Here is a 13988-nt window from a genome sequence, read left to right as displayed (position 1 = left end):
AATTGTTTAGTTGAAACAGCTTTTAAGATTCTTTAATTCCATTTAAATAAGGGTACTCATAAGGTTAACATGGGAAACTCCAGAGCCACTGGGGCGGAGCCCTTTTGACGGATCTGCACCAAACTTCACACAAACCATCCTACGACCTACAGCCCTTCAAAGGTCGAGTCAATACAAATCTAATTGAAGAATATAATACACAATTTATAAAGTACTAGTGCACCTTTTGGTGGAATTCGAGCAATTGGAAAGTATTAGGGACGTTATTTCAAAACGAAATACAGGGTTAATTTGTTAAACTACGTAGAGTTCACCAAAAATGCTGTTATCTGAACTTCAAATTGGAATGATTAACAAAATGATGATAGCCCTAAATTTATTTTGTACACAGGGGAGCAGTACTTGTATGGTACACATTGTTGTAGACGACAAATGGCAGACACAGATGGCCGTACCGGAAGTGACGCTGTAAAAAATTATACTTCAAAAGATACTGCAATTTTTGTGATTTTCCCAATGTAATATCATAGTTACTCTCACCCAATGCTAAAAAGCTAATGGGAAAATTATGGGTCAGTTTTCTGAAACTGGACTAACATACAAACAATAACTATAAACAATGTCCTTGATAAAAAATTAAACTTTAGCCTAAGAATATTTATATTATTTAAAGATTAGTTGAATGAACATTTGACAAGTTTAACCGATGATTACAGGTTTTAACCGTAAATAAAACATCCTGGAGGGTAAAAAGTAAAATAACCAATCCTTGAAACAAAATGTAATTGATATCAGTAAGAAAACCATAAATACATAGTATAACTAACCTTCAAACAATTAAACTCATTTTGAATGACAAAATATAATTAAAATTAACTACCAAGTACAATACAGGGGCAAACCAGAAAGCAGATGCTAATTAAATTTAAAAAATTCAGTCTTTGAGGCTGTAGAAACATTTATGCAAAAAATAATCTACTTTCTTTATAGCCTTGTAAACAAATTGGAATGCATCTTGTGAAATCTATGTTTTAAATCACTTTTAATCTAAGATAAAATATATTATTTTGTTAAATAAGACATTAAAGCTAAAAAAGCTGTACAAATTTCTTCATTGAATACTGAGGTTCAATTGACAATTTGTTCTTGTAATTTATCCTAACACAATTAATTATTCATCTTGGTTGCACTATTCTTTTTTTATTATTTGTACAGCAACAATAATAATTGTCCTACTTTCAGGGTGAAATAGAATTAATTACCATTAAATAGTAAGTTTTCATTCTATACCCTTTAGTCTAACGATTTTAATTATCTAATATATGAATGAACTTTTTTATTTTGAAAAACCTGGTATCCAATCACACTTTTTTTATTTGTTTGATGAGCACAGAGAAGTAAGAAACAGAGGATACATTCAATAGTACACTTAAGTGGTACCTATCACCAGTCACTGGTGTCTAGAGAGATTTATATTCGACCCCTCCCGCTCTCCTTTCCCCCCTCCCCTTCACGTATTAAACCCCCCTTGGGGGTGTAAGACCCTGCGCGTTACAACTGCTGTACAACAATGCTATATCGCTATCACCTTTTGGGCTCCTCCTAGCTAGTTAAAAGTACATTTCAGCCCCAAAATACCAGCCCCAAAATATATTGGCTCTCCCATATGCATGTATCCTTTGTATCTTACTTCTCTTTGGCTAAAGTTATACTGATACCAAGTTAAAAATAACAAAATGAACAAGATAAATAGGACAACAAAGCTTATCCCTCTAAAAGCAGAATCTAAGTCCAAATTTGATCAACAAAGTGAGAACATAAAAAAATGTTCTTTGTGTGTGTAGTTCATGAAGATAAGGTTACTCTTAGTTTTAAACTGAAATACATTTTCCTTTCACTTCAATCGGTTGATCAATTTTTTTTAAGTTCCATAATCAATCAAAGCACTTGATGCTTATTTATCGCAGAATCAACCTAATATGATTCATTGATTTTTGCGTCATGATAAGAGAACACTACCCATTTTGGCAACTAAATAAATAAACATGGAACTTTCAAAGGAGAAACGTTCCATAAAAACTACAAAATAAAGCATGGTTCATACAACATAAAATAATGGGATAAGTTATTTTAGAAAAAAACCCAATAAGATTAATTCTTTAAGATTACAGTAAAAGCTCTATTATATTAATGTTAGATAAGTTCTTAGCCTACAAATTTAATTTATATTTTTATTTAACTCAAAATCAAATTAAATTTTTTTAAAACCCTGCAAAATGTTATGTAAACCAAGCAACCATACCCAAATTTTAAAGCATATTCAATGTTCATTTGATTTTACCCTAAATTAACTAATAAAAGTCTATTAAAACATATTCGTACAAAATATGTTATCTTATGTAATTTTCTAAATATAGACTGAAGCAATTTTTGGGAAAGAAGAATAGTACAAATAATTTGACATAATGAAAGTAAATATTAACCTCATTATGTCCAATTCTACCAGAACTTGTCTTAAACAATTGGGAACAATTGCCATGCAAATATATTTTTACTCAATCATAGCTTATAATTTTAAATTGAAACTAAGTTCTAGAATTTTAATGATACCCTCTAAGTTGAATGATTATCATTTAAATAAACCATCGATAACTCAGTAGATTAAGTATATATCTACACCCACTACAGTTTTGCCTGCTTTCTGCAAAATTTCTTTGGAAGAACCGGTTCGATTTTAAAGCCTGACTTATTCCGATGTCATGACCTGTCTTTTTTTAACATACTATTTTATTGAAACTTTGTCACCCTTCCGTAATCATTTTTACCCCAAGTTGACGAGTGGAGACGAATAGTCAATATCGCCATCACTAGCTACGCAGTTTGTGGATCACAGCTGAGATCTCGCCACCAACTGATGATCATTTGTGCCTGTGGATTTTCCACGCTCCGATCGTATATCTGAGCCAGATGAGGAACAAATCTTGTCCCATCTGCAGCCAACTCCAGACAGGAACTATTTTGGACCCTGGAAATGAAACGGATGGTTAAAATTTTCTTAGGCTGTAGACAGGCAGCAGTCGTCAGGCATTCCTAGTTCTATATATATATATATATATATTTTTTTTAATTCATTTATTCATTTTCATTTTGTTAATGCATGATTTATATTGAAATGTAACATATTCATTCCTGATCCTCAGCCACTGTATAGTGAATGTTTATGATGAATAAATTGAATTTGAATTTTCAAACAATGCAAATTCACAAACCCGTAGGATTTAGCTACATCTGGTAAATATGGTTAGTTTTACCAGTTTTTAGTAAAAACCAAAACTGAAAATTGATGGAAAATGTTGGTTTTGATTTATTGATTCATTTTGCTATAATCGCGGGAGTTGATGAAGCCTTAGCGATTGCAAGAAATGCTCTTAATTTTGCCGAGATTTTGAAAGACATTGATAATGTTTTCCCAATAGCTTGAGATGCGCTCAAATTTTCTGCGATCATGGGGGACAATGTTTATTTATTTATTTCCCAACGGTTTACACCAGTTTACAAGAATGTATACAATATTGAAAGATGGCAAAAAACATGCAACAGTAAGTGGTAACAGCAAGAACCTAATTAATGAACAACAATTAACAAGTAACAAGTAATAGATACTATATAATAACAATCTTGAATAACAATAACAATAGCAATAACAAAAATAACAAAATAGACAAGGAAAGACGATAAGTTAACAATAAAAATTAGAAAATGTTGAAAACTTCACGATTGTGAGAGACGATGATGATGTCTTTGCCATCGCAGAAGAGGTTACAAATTTGATCATAGTCAGGATGGCCTAATGATAAATGCTCACTAACCTAAATTTATGACTCAAAGCTAATACTGCTTTTCTACTGGCAACCATACAAGACGTGATAAAACATTATAGATAGTTATAATGGATGTTTAGGAATAAATTATTAATATTAATTGCTATTTAAAGGATTATATTGTATATGTTTACCATCAGCTATTTATTAGTAAAATTATAATTTTTGAAAACCCGCAAACTAAAAAAAAAACTTAACTGATGAAAATTGCAACTTACATATTACTATTGACTACAAAGAAGATAGTATACTATCTGTGTATATTCAATGCTAAAACATACCATCAATTTCTGTCCAGTTGACACAAACTTCGCTGACAGGTATACTCAGTTCTTCTGCCAAGTAGAGAAGTTCAACATCAAATGCCCTATAAGTTTTTTTTTATAAATCAGCTGTCTGGAATAGCTCAAATTAAACTGCTGTGCTAACAATTAATCATTCCATAGAAAAATATTGAGCTTATTAATACAATTTCCCAATACAAAATTACACACAGTCACTGAGTCACTAGTATTTGTGGTTACTATTATTTAAATAAGTTAATTTGTCCATAGACTAACCAACACAAGTAGACTTCTCATCCCATTGTAAATTTTGAAGGTAGTTTTTTGTGTCTAGTTCATGAACGGTGACACTGGGCGCTAGTGTCGACAAAATTTTGTTTAAATTATTTTAGGGCTAATTTCTTGATTTGTGCTTAACTGTTTGGTTATATAATTAGGGGACAAGTTATTGTTTATGATTAGATCCTATTATTTGGCTAAACGAGGTTTCAAATGACTGAAATAGTAAGAAACAATAATAATTGTTAACAAAACACAACTTCTGCGTACAGAACTAACAATAAAATTGTCTTCAGCTGTTCCATAAGGATGAGAAATCTACTAAGGGAGTATGTTTTATCCATGGTACAACTCACTCAAGCCGTCCAAAAGCACATCTGGAATTTCGATAATGATGCCCCATGATTGTGGCCCGTGGGAGATGTTCATGATTTTGCCGCAGTGGTGGGTGTCAGTGACGATATTCCCTTGATTTAAGGTAAATGTTTGGGATTTCTCCGCGATCATGAGTGACAATGATTATGTCCCGCAATTGTGGCCTGTGGGAGATATCCCCGATTGCCGTAGTCGCAAGAGTCAATGATTATGTCCCCGCGTTTGCGGCCCAAAGGGATGTTTATGATTTCATTGCGGTCACGGGTGTCGATGATGATGTCCCCGTGATTGCGGCTCGCGAGAGATGTTCACAATTTTGCCGCAGCTGCGGTTGTTGATGATGATATCACCGTGATTGCGGCCCACAGGAGATGTTCATAATTTCGCTGCGGTCGCAAGTGTCGATGATGATGTCCCCCTGATTGCGGCACGTGGAAAATGTTCACGACTATTCCACGATCGTGGTGGACAATGATGATTTACCCGTGATTGTGGCCCACGGGAGATGTTCAAAATTTCATCCACGATCGCTGGTGACGATGATGAGACTGTGGGAGATTTTTATGTTTCCACCACTTTCAGAGGAAATTCCACCACAGGGTTGAGGGCCTCTCAATTAATTTGGCCTAGGTCACAAGTACCTTAAATCTGGCAATGTTTTTAACCACGTCAAACAGAAAGGACAACTTGTTTTTTTAATTATAGCCTACAATATCTATCATATCACAATGACTCAGATTAAGGGAGAAAATTGAATTTCAGACTAGCAAACCCTATAAACAGGTCATTCACCTATGTTCATTATTAATAAAAAATATGCTACAGCTGATCATCAAGATAGTATGACTACTGATGAAAGACATGTTATGGTACTTACCATCGCTCCACATGCAAGTTCGAGAACAGGACTCTAGCTGCCTCTCTGGTGAGTAGCTTGAACCCGCACTGCGTATCATGTACACTACGAACTGCCAGCGTCCACACCAGCAGGTGAAACCTGTAAATCATGTTCTGTCATACGGCTGAAAAACAGATTTAAGGCTGTTTGGGCGCGAGGGAACTCTTGGGATGAGCTAAGTAGTTCCTTAAGTCACTACTTCAGGTACGTACATCAGATACACTGTTTATGTATGTCGCCAATGTTAGTTTTAGCACGGTGATTGGTGGGGTGAAATGTGAAATTTTGCCGTAGAAGGCAATTTAAAATAATTAGATAGGCCTACAAATTTACTGGTTAAAGAAAACAAGATACAATATTTAGCTACTTAAATCTTTGTTACCCTCAGAAAATTACATAATTTTTAATTAACTAAAATTGTGTTTTAGTGTTTATAAATTTTCTAAGTGACAAGGTCATTACATTTTTTTCAGGATGAGATTACAATAATATTTTTAAACATAATTAATAAGATTTAATCATTGTAAATTAACACTTTTGGCCAAAACTGATTGACAATATTGAATATTATTGTATCTCCCTTATTCGCTGGTAAATAGTGAATGTTCCCTGCAGAACAGTGACACATCTTCAGCAGTAACGGTTTAATCGTGAAGATATGTGTTAAGTGGGAAATCCTGATTAACTCATAGAAAAATTGTGAAAATCACAAGCGATCACAACGAAATTGAAAATTTTCAATCACCCATCTTCACAGATGCTTTCTGCGATCGTGAAAATGAAAGCTCAACTCAGCTCAAAAGTCCAGCCGCTAACATAATTCTAATATAAATAAACCGACCCAAGCTTAAAAAATTATTTCTTGCCGAACCGATCTCTCTGGCCTACTGTTGGCCAGTCCCTGACCCAAAAATATCAGGAATTAGCGACTCCCTATTTGACCAAATTAAAGTGTCTGAATTGATCTTCTAGAATAAAATTTACTTGACAATGTTTATTAAATAGAATGTTGAAAACAATAAACTATTCACATTACGTATTTGAAAAGTGGAGTCAGATATTCCGATCAGTCAGTTTTCCTGAGCTAATTTTATGCTACAAGGGGAGGGTTTTACTTTAGGTCAATGTATTTTGTTTAGAGTGGAAATAATTCCTATTTTCAACTGAAATTCATAGCTCCATTTTAATTTTCTGATTGCACTTTTTTAAAACACAAAGAGAACCATGGTAAAAGTTATACATTAATTAATTTGTATTTTCAATCCAAGACACTAGCTATACCTTTTACCTCCGGATATATATTCCATAATGATTGAAGAGATTTAATTTGATTATTTTTACCCAACAAAATGTAGTACAAATAAGATGTTAAAAAATGTATAGTACATAGGCTACAAAAAAAAGAATGTCATACCCGTGCATTAGAATGGTGCGGATCAACGAACGTGAGGCAATTGCGTCTTTCTCGAGATGAGCTCGTGAGCCGCACACCACGGCCAGTGTGTTGGATATCCTCTCAGCCTCCGTCAGGTAATCTCCTAAACCCAACAATGGTACAGTGATAACACATTACAGTATAACCTCTTTAATACGAACCCCCATAATCCGAACGTCCACTAATCAGAACCGAACGTCTCATTGGTGTAATCTATACACAGTACAGTAGTTCTTTATTGTATACTGTATTTATTGATATATGCACCGTAATTGTTTCTATTGTAATGTACAGTACTGTTTATTTACTATGTTTACTACTGTATAAAACCAACACTGTATTTTACTTTATAAATCATTTTTTACTTTTCCTGTAACAATTATGATCCATTTTAGCCACATTTGAGCTATTGTTATATAAAAAAACAACAACAAGTTATGTAATCTGAACTATTCAATAGTCCAAGCTACCCCCGGTCCCAATTAGTTTGGATTTAAGAGGTTCTGCTGTACTCTGTGCTCAATAATACTATAGTCCCACCTCCACCCCTTATTTTATAAAATTTGGTATAGGGCATTAGGTATGACCAAATAAAAATATATGAGACAAATCTGATCATGGGTATTAACTACATGCATTTCGTATTGGGTGATTTGAAATACTAGGCCTAGCATGATTTGGTTGTAATCCAGCGGTAATGGTACGGTACGTAGTTTGATAAAACCATAAGAAAATTGTTGGTTTTACCATAGACTAAGCAACACAAGTATACGCCTCATCCCATTGTAAATTTTGAAGCTAGTTTTTTATGTCTAGTTCATGTACGTCCACAGGGTTGCCACCATAGTGGGATGATAAAATTCATGCAGAATTCATGGTTTTCATTGGTAGTTTAAAAAAAATCATGGTCGATGCGCTTATACAATTTCAACACAATTGAGTTTTGCTGATTTCATAAACTGGTGTTAAAGAGGCAGTTTCTTTGTGTGTCACTTTTGAATAACCTTTCATACCTAATATACAACTTTTTTAGAGTGATTTATAAACATTCAAAACAAAGTTTAAAACAAAACAGGTCCAGCTATATTCTATATGATATATTGGTGAAGAATTGTAAAATATATCAAGTCTAGGTCTAATTCAGTCTTTCCACCAGAATAAAACAAAAATCCCACTCACCCAGCCAAAAAAGTCCTGTTTTATCCCCCTACATAATTGTCATAAAATGTACATTCTGGTCTATTTATTCCACAACATACTAAGATATGATGATTTTATCCAAAAAGCTATACAAATCAGGCGTCAGAGTAGGAAATTCGGTTTTATTGCGTACCCCGTTTTAATTCAGTGCATGGTATTAAACTTCTGTTTTTGTGTTTCAAGTCCCCATACCTCTTTTTCATACGCGGGGAGGCCTACAAATAATTTTTCGAACCATATACAGTCCTCGGGAAGTCTCAGCTGACATTGGCATCTTTGGATGACTTGAAATGAACTAAGCAATTGTTTCTGATCGTGGAGTTAAATAATCATCTCCACACAGTATTTTCATAGTGTTTGTTTCTATGGACTGTTTTTAAATATGAAATATTTTTTATTTGGACAATTTAATGGTACTGGTTGAATAATTGTTCCTGATTTTAAAAATTCATGGTCCATTGGAGAAATCCATGCATAATCCATGCCTTTTTTCATGGTCACAAGAATTCATGCATAATTCAAGCTTTTCAAGGTTTTCATGGCTGGTGGCAACCCTGGTCCACACTGATCGCTGGGGTAGACAAAATTTTGTTACTATCATTTTAGGGTTATTTTCATGATTTGTGCTTTACTATTTGGTTATATAACTAGGAGACCAATTATTGTTTATGATTATGTCGTTTTATTTGGTTAAATTAGGTTTAAATGACTGAAATAACAAGAAACAAATTGGAAACAAAACACAACCTCTACAGTTGGACGTACAGAAATAACAATAAAACTGGCTTCAGCTGTTCCATTAGGATGACAAATCTACTAAGGGAGTATGTTTTATCTATGATTTTACCTTTTACAAGACTTTTGAGGCTGTCTTCCAGTTTGACGAGATCAGAGAACTTCGTAGCTCCGTCAGCATCGGCAAACAGAAGCATCGCACCCCTGGCTGACTGCATACCCTGGAATAACTTGTATTGTATAGCTGTACAATACCTAGCCCTTACTAAATATTAATTAATCTGATATTTTGTTATTTTAACTATTTTGGGTGACACCACATTTTAACTTAGGCTTAATATGTTACTTATTAAGCTTAATAGGTAGGCCTACTTTTTAAGCTTAATAAGTACCTAATCAATCTAGAACAAAAATTGTAGATGTTAGCCTCTAGATTACCAAGTAATACTAAACAAAGTTTAAATACCTGCTATTAGGCAGTTCATTCAATTGCAGGGGCAACTAGTTTTGGCTCGTACATGGAGCTATCATCAGGTGGTACAAGGACATTTTTGTTATCTTCACTTGAACATCGTCAAATTTAAAACACACAAAAGTAAACATTTGAAAACAAGACACAGAAGTTCCCAATATATTTATGGTTACTGATCAGTTCATAACTGACAACACTAGATCCCGGCAAAGTTAGTCCAGACTCACTGGTCTCACTTGCGCCTGATGATGGCTCCATATAGGAGCTGAAACTAGTTGCTTCTGCAATTGAATGAACTGCCTAATAATAGCAGGTAGGCCTGAGATCTACATTTTTTTCAATAGAAGAGTAGGCCTAAACCCAAATGGGCTATTATTTATCAGTAAGCTGCAAGATCAAAACAATTTATAATTTATATAGGCCTATATAGCATCATCATACATGAATTCGTCACATTCACTTCAATGCTGAGAAACACATAGCATATCGTAAATTAAGCCAGACGTAACATACCAGTCTTACTGCTCCACCTTTGCCCCGGTTCGTCTGGAGGTTCAAGACACGACACTGGTTTGCTCCATACTTCCGAGTGTACTCCTGCGCAACTTCTACTGTCTTGTCCCGACTGCCATCACTTACAACAATCACCTCGTAAGTGAATCTTGGCAAGGTCTTTTTTCTTGTTTCAAGAAACTCAAAACATTCATCTAACATCGGTGGTACTGAAAAATATGTGCAAAGGCCATCATCATGGATGATTTTGAGTACTACTACAGCCTATAAGCAATCAACATACGTGTGTTTTAAACGATAATCCAACATACAAGTGTTTTTAATAACAACCCAACAAACTTATATAGGTACCCTAACTGGTGTTATCTATAAATAAATGATGATAGTTACTTTTATCAGCTGTATTTAATTTACCATTTTAAATTGTTATCAAATCGGAATGTTTGATGATCCTATGGATTATTCTATATCCGGAATAGTATTTCCTAGGTTATATTGTAACAAATGTATAGTAAAACCAAGATATAAGTTATAAAAATTTATTTTGTGGAAATTTGATAATAATATGAAATAGGCTTAGTCAGGCCTAAGTATGTTTGATGCAGTTATGATTCAAAACACCAGTAGGCCTAGGCTCTTAAAAAATACTTTCTTAGATTGGAAGACTTGGTTTCAATTAACAATCACTTACATCTTTTTTCCTCATCATATGCCGGAACAATAACAGATAAGAGGACTGAAAAAGGCTCGTCCAGTGATGGGAATAATATCCTCAAACCTTCTTTGGTGTTTAGGAATGACTTTTCTTTTTCCGTTCGCTTTACAACTGGGTGTGGTGTGGTAGTCTTCATTAGGACTACACAGAGCTGCAACATAAATACTCAAATCGGTGACTAAGTTATCATTTGAGATGAGGACGCCACCAAAATATGAGTGAAGGATGAGTGTAGACTGGAGTGTGATGTCTTGTGTAGCTTTGTTACTTACTTACTATGGCCAGCTGTTTCATTAGTCAGAACCATTTATTAAAAGTCTAATGATCAAGGACAACTGGGCCCAGTTTCGAATCCTCAAAAAGCTACAAACTTTCCTCAAGATCGAACCGGCGACATTTAGATTACTAGGGGAGCACTATATGGGTTTGTACCACTATCGCTAAAAACGTTATTCCATTACACTGTACATTAATGTAGCCTACAAAATGGCATCAACGTGAGCAAAACCCCATGGCAAGGATTTCTAAGGTTTTCTGAACTTTTAGCGAATTTCCCTATAGGGAAGTAGCTATTACCGTAGGTGGCACGGTAAGACCTAGACCCGGGACCGATTTACTTTTTCATTTTGATGTCCCCAGAGGCCAAAAACACCATTCGTTCAAATTTTTATATATGTATATATATATAGACTTATATATATATATATATATAGATATATATATATATACGTCCGTGAACGCGATAACTTGGGTAATTTTTGTCCGATTTTGATTAAATTTGGTTTAAAGGTGTAAAGCGGGATAAACTTGAATGAGTTCGCGAACCAGCACGATCGGACCATGGGAACGGGGCTTTACGGGGGGTTTTATGGGGTAAAAATTGGTTTTTCTCACTTTTGACCCTCAAAACACAAAATTTCCCGATTTCTCTTTAGACCTTTTTAAAGAGCTTAAAAAAACAAATTTTTTAGTATATAAAAGTATTTTTGTTCGATTATTAGTAACGGAGAAAATTAAAAAAATTGTAAATTTAAAATTCCCATGTTATTCTTATGGAGAATATAGTCAAATGTTGTAGTTTGCTTGTTTATGGATATATTTTGATCAAACTTGGCAAATTTATTTATTTTGTACTAAGCTATCAATATTTTACTCAAAAACACACTTTATTAGTTTCCTTGTAGCAGCAAACCTAGGTACTCGTTAAACCTAATGTTATTAAAATATATTTAACTGAAAATCAATTCAGACAAATGGAAATTCGCTTAGTCGGCAGGTTTGCTGCGGCGGGGGTATTTCATTATAGAGTAGAGGAAAAAACATTATGAGTGTTTTTGAGAGAGATTATGAAAACTATGATTTCTAGAGAAATATGTTGAAGCATCAGGCATGTTTTTTATTTGGAACATCGTTTGTAGCTAATAGGACTAGGCCTAACTTAGGCTAGGATATAAAATTTATGCATCCCAGGTATAGGCTAATAAATATCCATAAAAATAATAAGGTTGTGTTGGTTTTATTATACTTACAGCTGCAAACAAAACCCCAATAAATGCTATACAATACACGAGCAAAAAGTATATGTATTCCATTGTTTATAGTTCTGAACACTTAAATTGGTTGAAATCTTTAAGATGGACCAGTTTTCTTGAATCTCAGAAAGGATAAACAAGTTAGTAGCCACGTAGGGCTGACTGACTAGTGACTACCAAAGGTTATGTTGTTGTCATCGGAAATAAGAGAATATTGTTGATAACCATACAACTTGACAAGACAAAACATCAAAAACTCAACCTCAAAAACTTTGCTTTTTCTGTTGTTAATTTACTATAATACAACAGCTGCTGCTACTAAATAGATAAATACCGGCACAGCTGACTGCTGTTAGTGCTTGAGTGTTTTCGTTTTGACACGTTGACGTTGGACGAGCGACGAGCGTAGAATAAAGTGGTTTTGTGTTTATTTTGAACAGTACTATGGTACTATTTATACCAAATAAACGCTATAATTTCAAAATAGCATTGATAATAAAATGTTGGAATTCCATGAAAATGGATCAACTTTATAATACAGAAAGTTTTTACAGTTTAAATAAAGTAAAATTATTAGTAAAATAACGTATATGTGGCTGATTGACTTTACATCTCGCGAGTATAGAAGCATGTACGGTTATGCATATTATAAGAATTTATTACTTATAGTAGGGCCTACTATAGCTCCGAAAGTGAAGTATTATTTCAATTTGTTCTAATTATCTAACTTTTAAGCAATTCTACATTTTGTAAAAATGAAGATGTTATGTAATAGTTATTTGTGCAACTAGTGAGAAAAGTGAGCAATTGACTCACTCGAGAGAAATCCTTACTCACGAGCCGTAGGCGAGTGAGGAATGGTTTCTCGAGTGAGGCAATTGTACTTTGAACTCGAGTTGCACATTATACTTTTCCTACAGTTACCATAAAACAAATAAATTGGTGAAGAAACATAACCTATTTTTACACAGAAGTGAACTTTTAACATAACATTTAATGCGAAGTGACAAATACAACAGTACAACAGCTGACCAGCTGATTTACAGCCAGTGCTGCCAACGTATTTCGCGCGCATACGACGTTGACTGCATGTTACGCGCTCACTATTTCGTGCCTTCACGATGCAAATCTGGAGTGAGACAAAGTAATTAGAGTGAGAGTGAGACAATGTTATTCGCTACTTTCATTCGCTGTGTTTGCTGCTTTGTTTGCATATGACTTGATACTTTAGCTATTTCAACGAAGAATATTTGTTGATTAAATTGATGGATGGACCCTGCAGTCCTTTATTATCGGGGCTTAAATAGATGGTTCTGACTAATAAAACAGCTAATCTTAATCAGTAACAAAGCTACATAAGTAACACACTCCATTCTATACTCATCCTTCACTCATATTTGGGTTAGAATACGCGCGTCGCGCATAGGTGGCATCCCCATCTCAATCTATATAATTAATACGCTACATGAAACTTTGTCGGTTGAACTCCTTCGCCATTTCTTAACCGATTTTATCCATTGACGTCTCATTGGAAAGAGCGTGTCGCGTAGATTTGCAAACTGGCCTTACATTTTCGAAAAAGCCCCTTGGGCTCTGCCCCAGTGGCTTTGAAAGTTCCCATGTTATCCTTATGAAGAACATAATTGTTTACATTTTGATCAGCTGTATA

General features: G+C 34.3%; 1 protein-coding gene across 1 annotated transcript; it reads right to left on the bottom strand.

Moving 5' to 3' along the window:
• Nucleotides 1-774: 774 nt before the first annotated feature.
• Nucleotides 775-12670, bottom strand: LOC128990528 (dolichyl-phosphate beta-glucosyltransferase-like). The gene is made up of 8 exons (XM_054412926.1): nucleotides 12654-12670; nucleotides 10764-10938; nucleotides 10073-10281; nucleotides 9200-9308; nucleotides 7132-7255; nucleotides 5697-5816; nucleotides 4163-4248; nucleotides 775-3025 (listed from the first exon to the last, which is right to left on the bottom strand). Exons 2-8 carry the CDS (start codon nucleotides 10921-10923, stop codon nucleotides 2919-2921), a joined length of 915 nt encoding a protein of 304 aa, XP_054268901.1. The 5' UTR covers nucleotides 10924-10938; nucleotides 12654-12670; the 3' UTR covers nucleotides 775-2918.
• Nucleotides 12671-13988: the final 1318 nt, after the last annotated feature.

The sequence above is a fragment of the Macrosteles quadrilineatus genome, unplaced genomic scaffold (genome assembly GCF_028750875.1).
Source record: "Macrosteles quadrilineatus isolate MER2022 unplaced genomic scaffold, UCM_ALF_1.0 Scaffold_3__2_contigs__length_128488019, whole genome shotgun sequence".
Taxonomy (NCBI): Eukaryota; Metazoa; Arthropoda; class Insecta; order Hemiptera; family Cicadellidae; genus Macrosteles; species Macrosteles quadrilineatus.
Note: the sequence above shows the minus strand (reverse complement) of the source record. Positions and strands in the feature narration are given on the sequence as shown.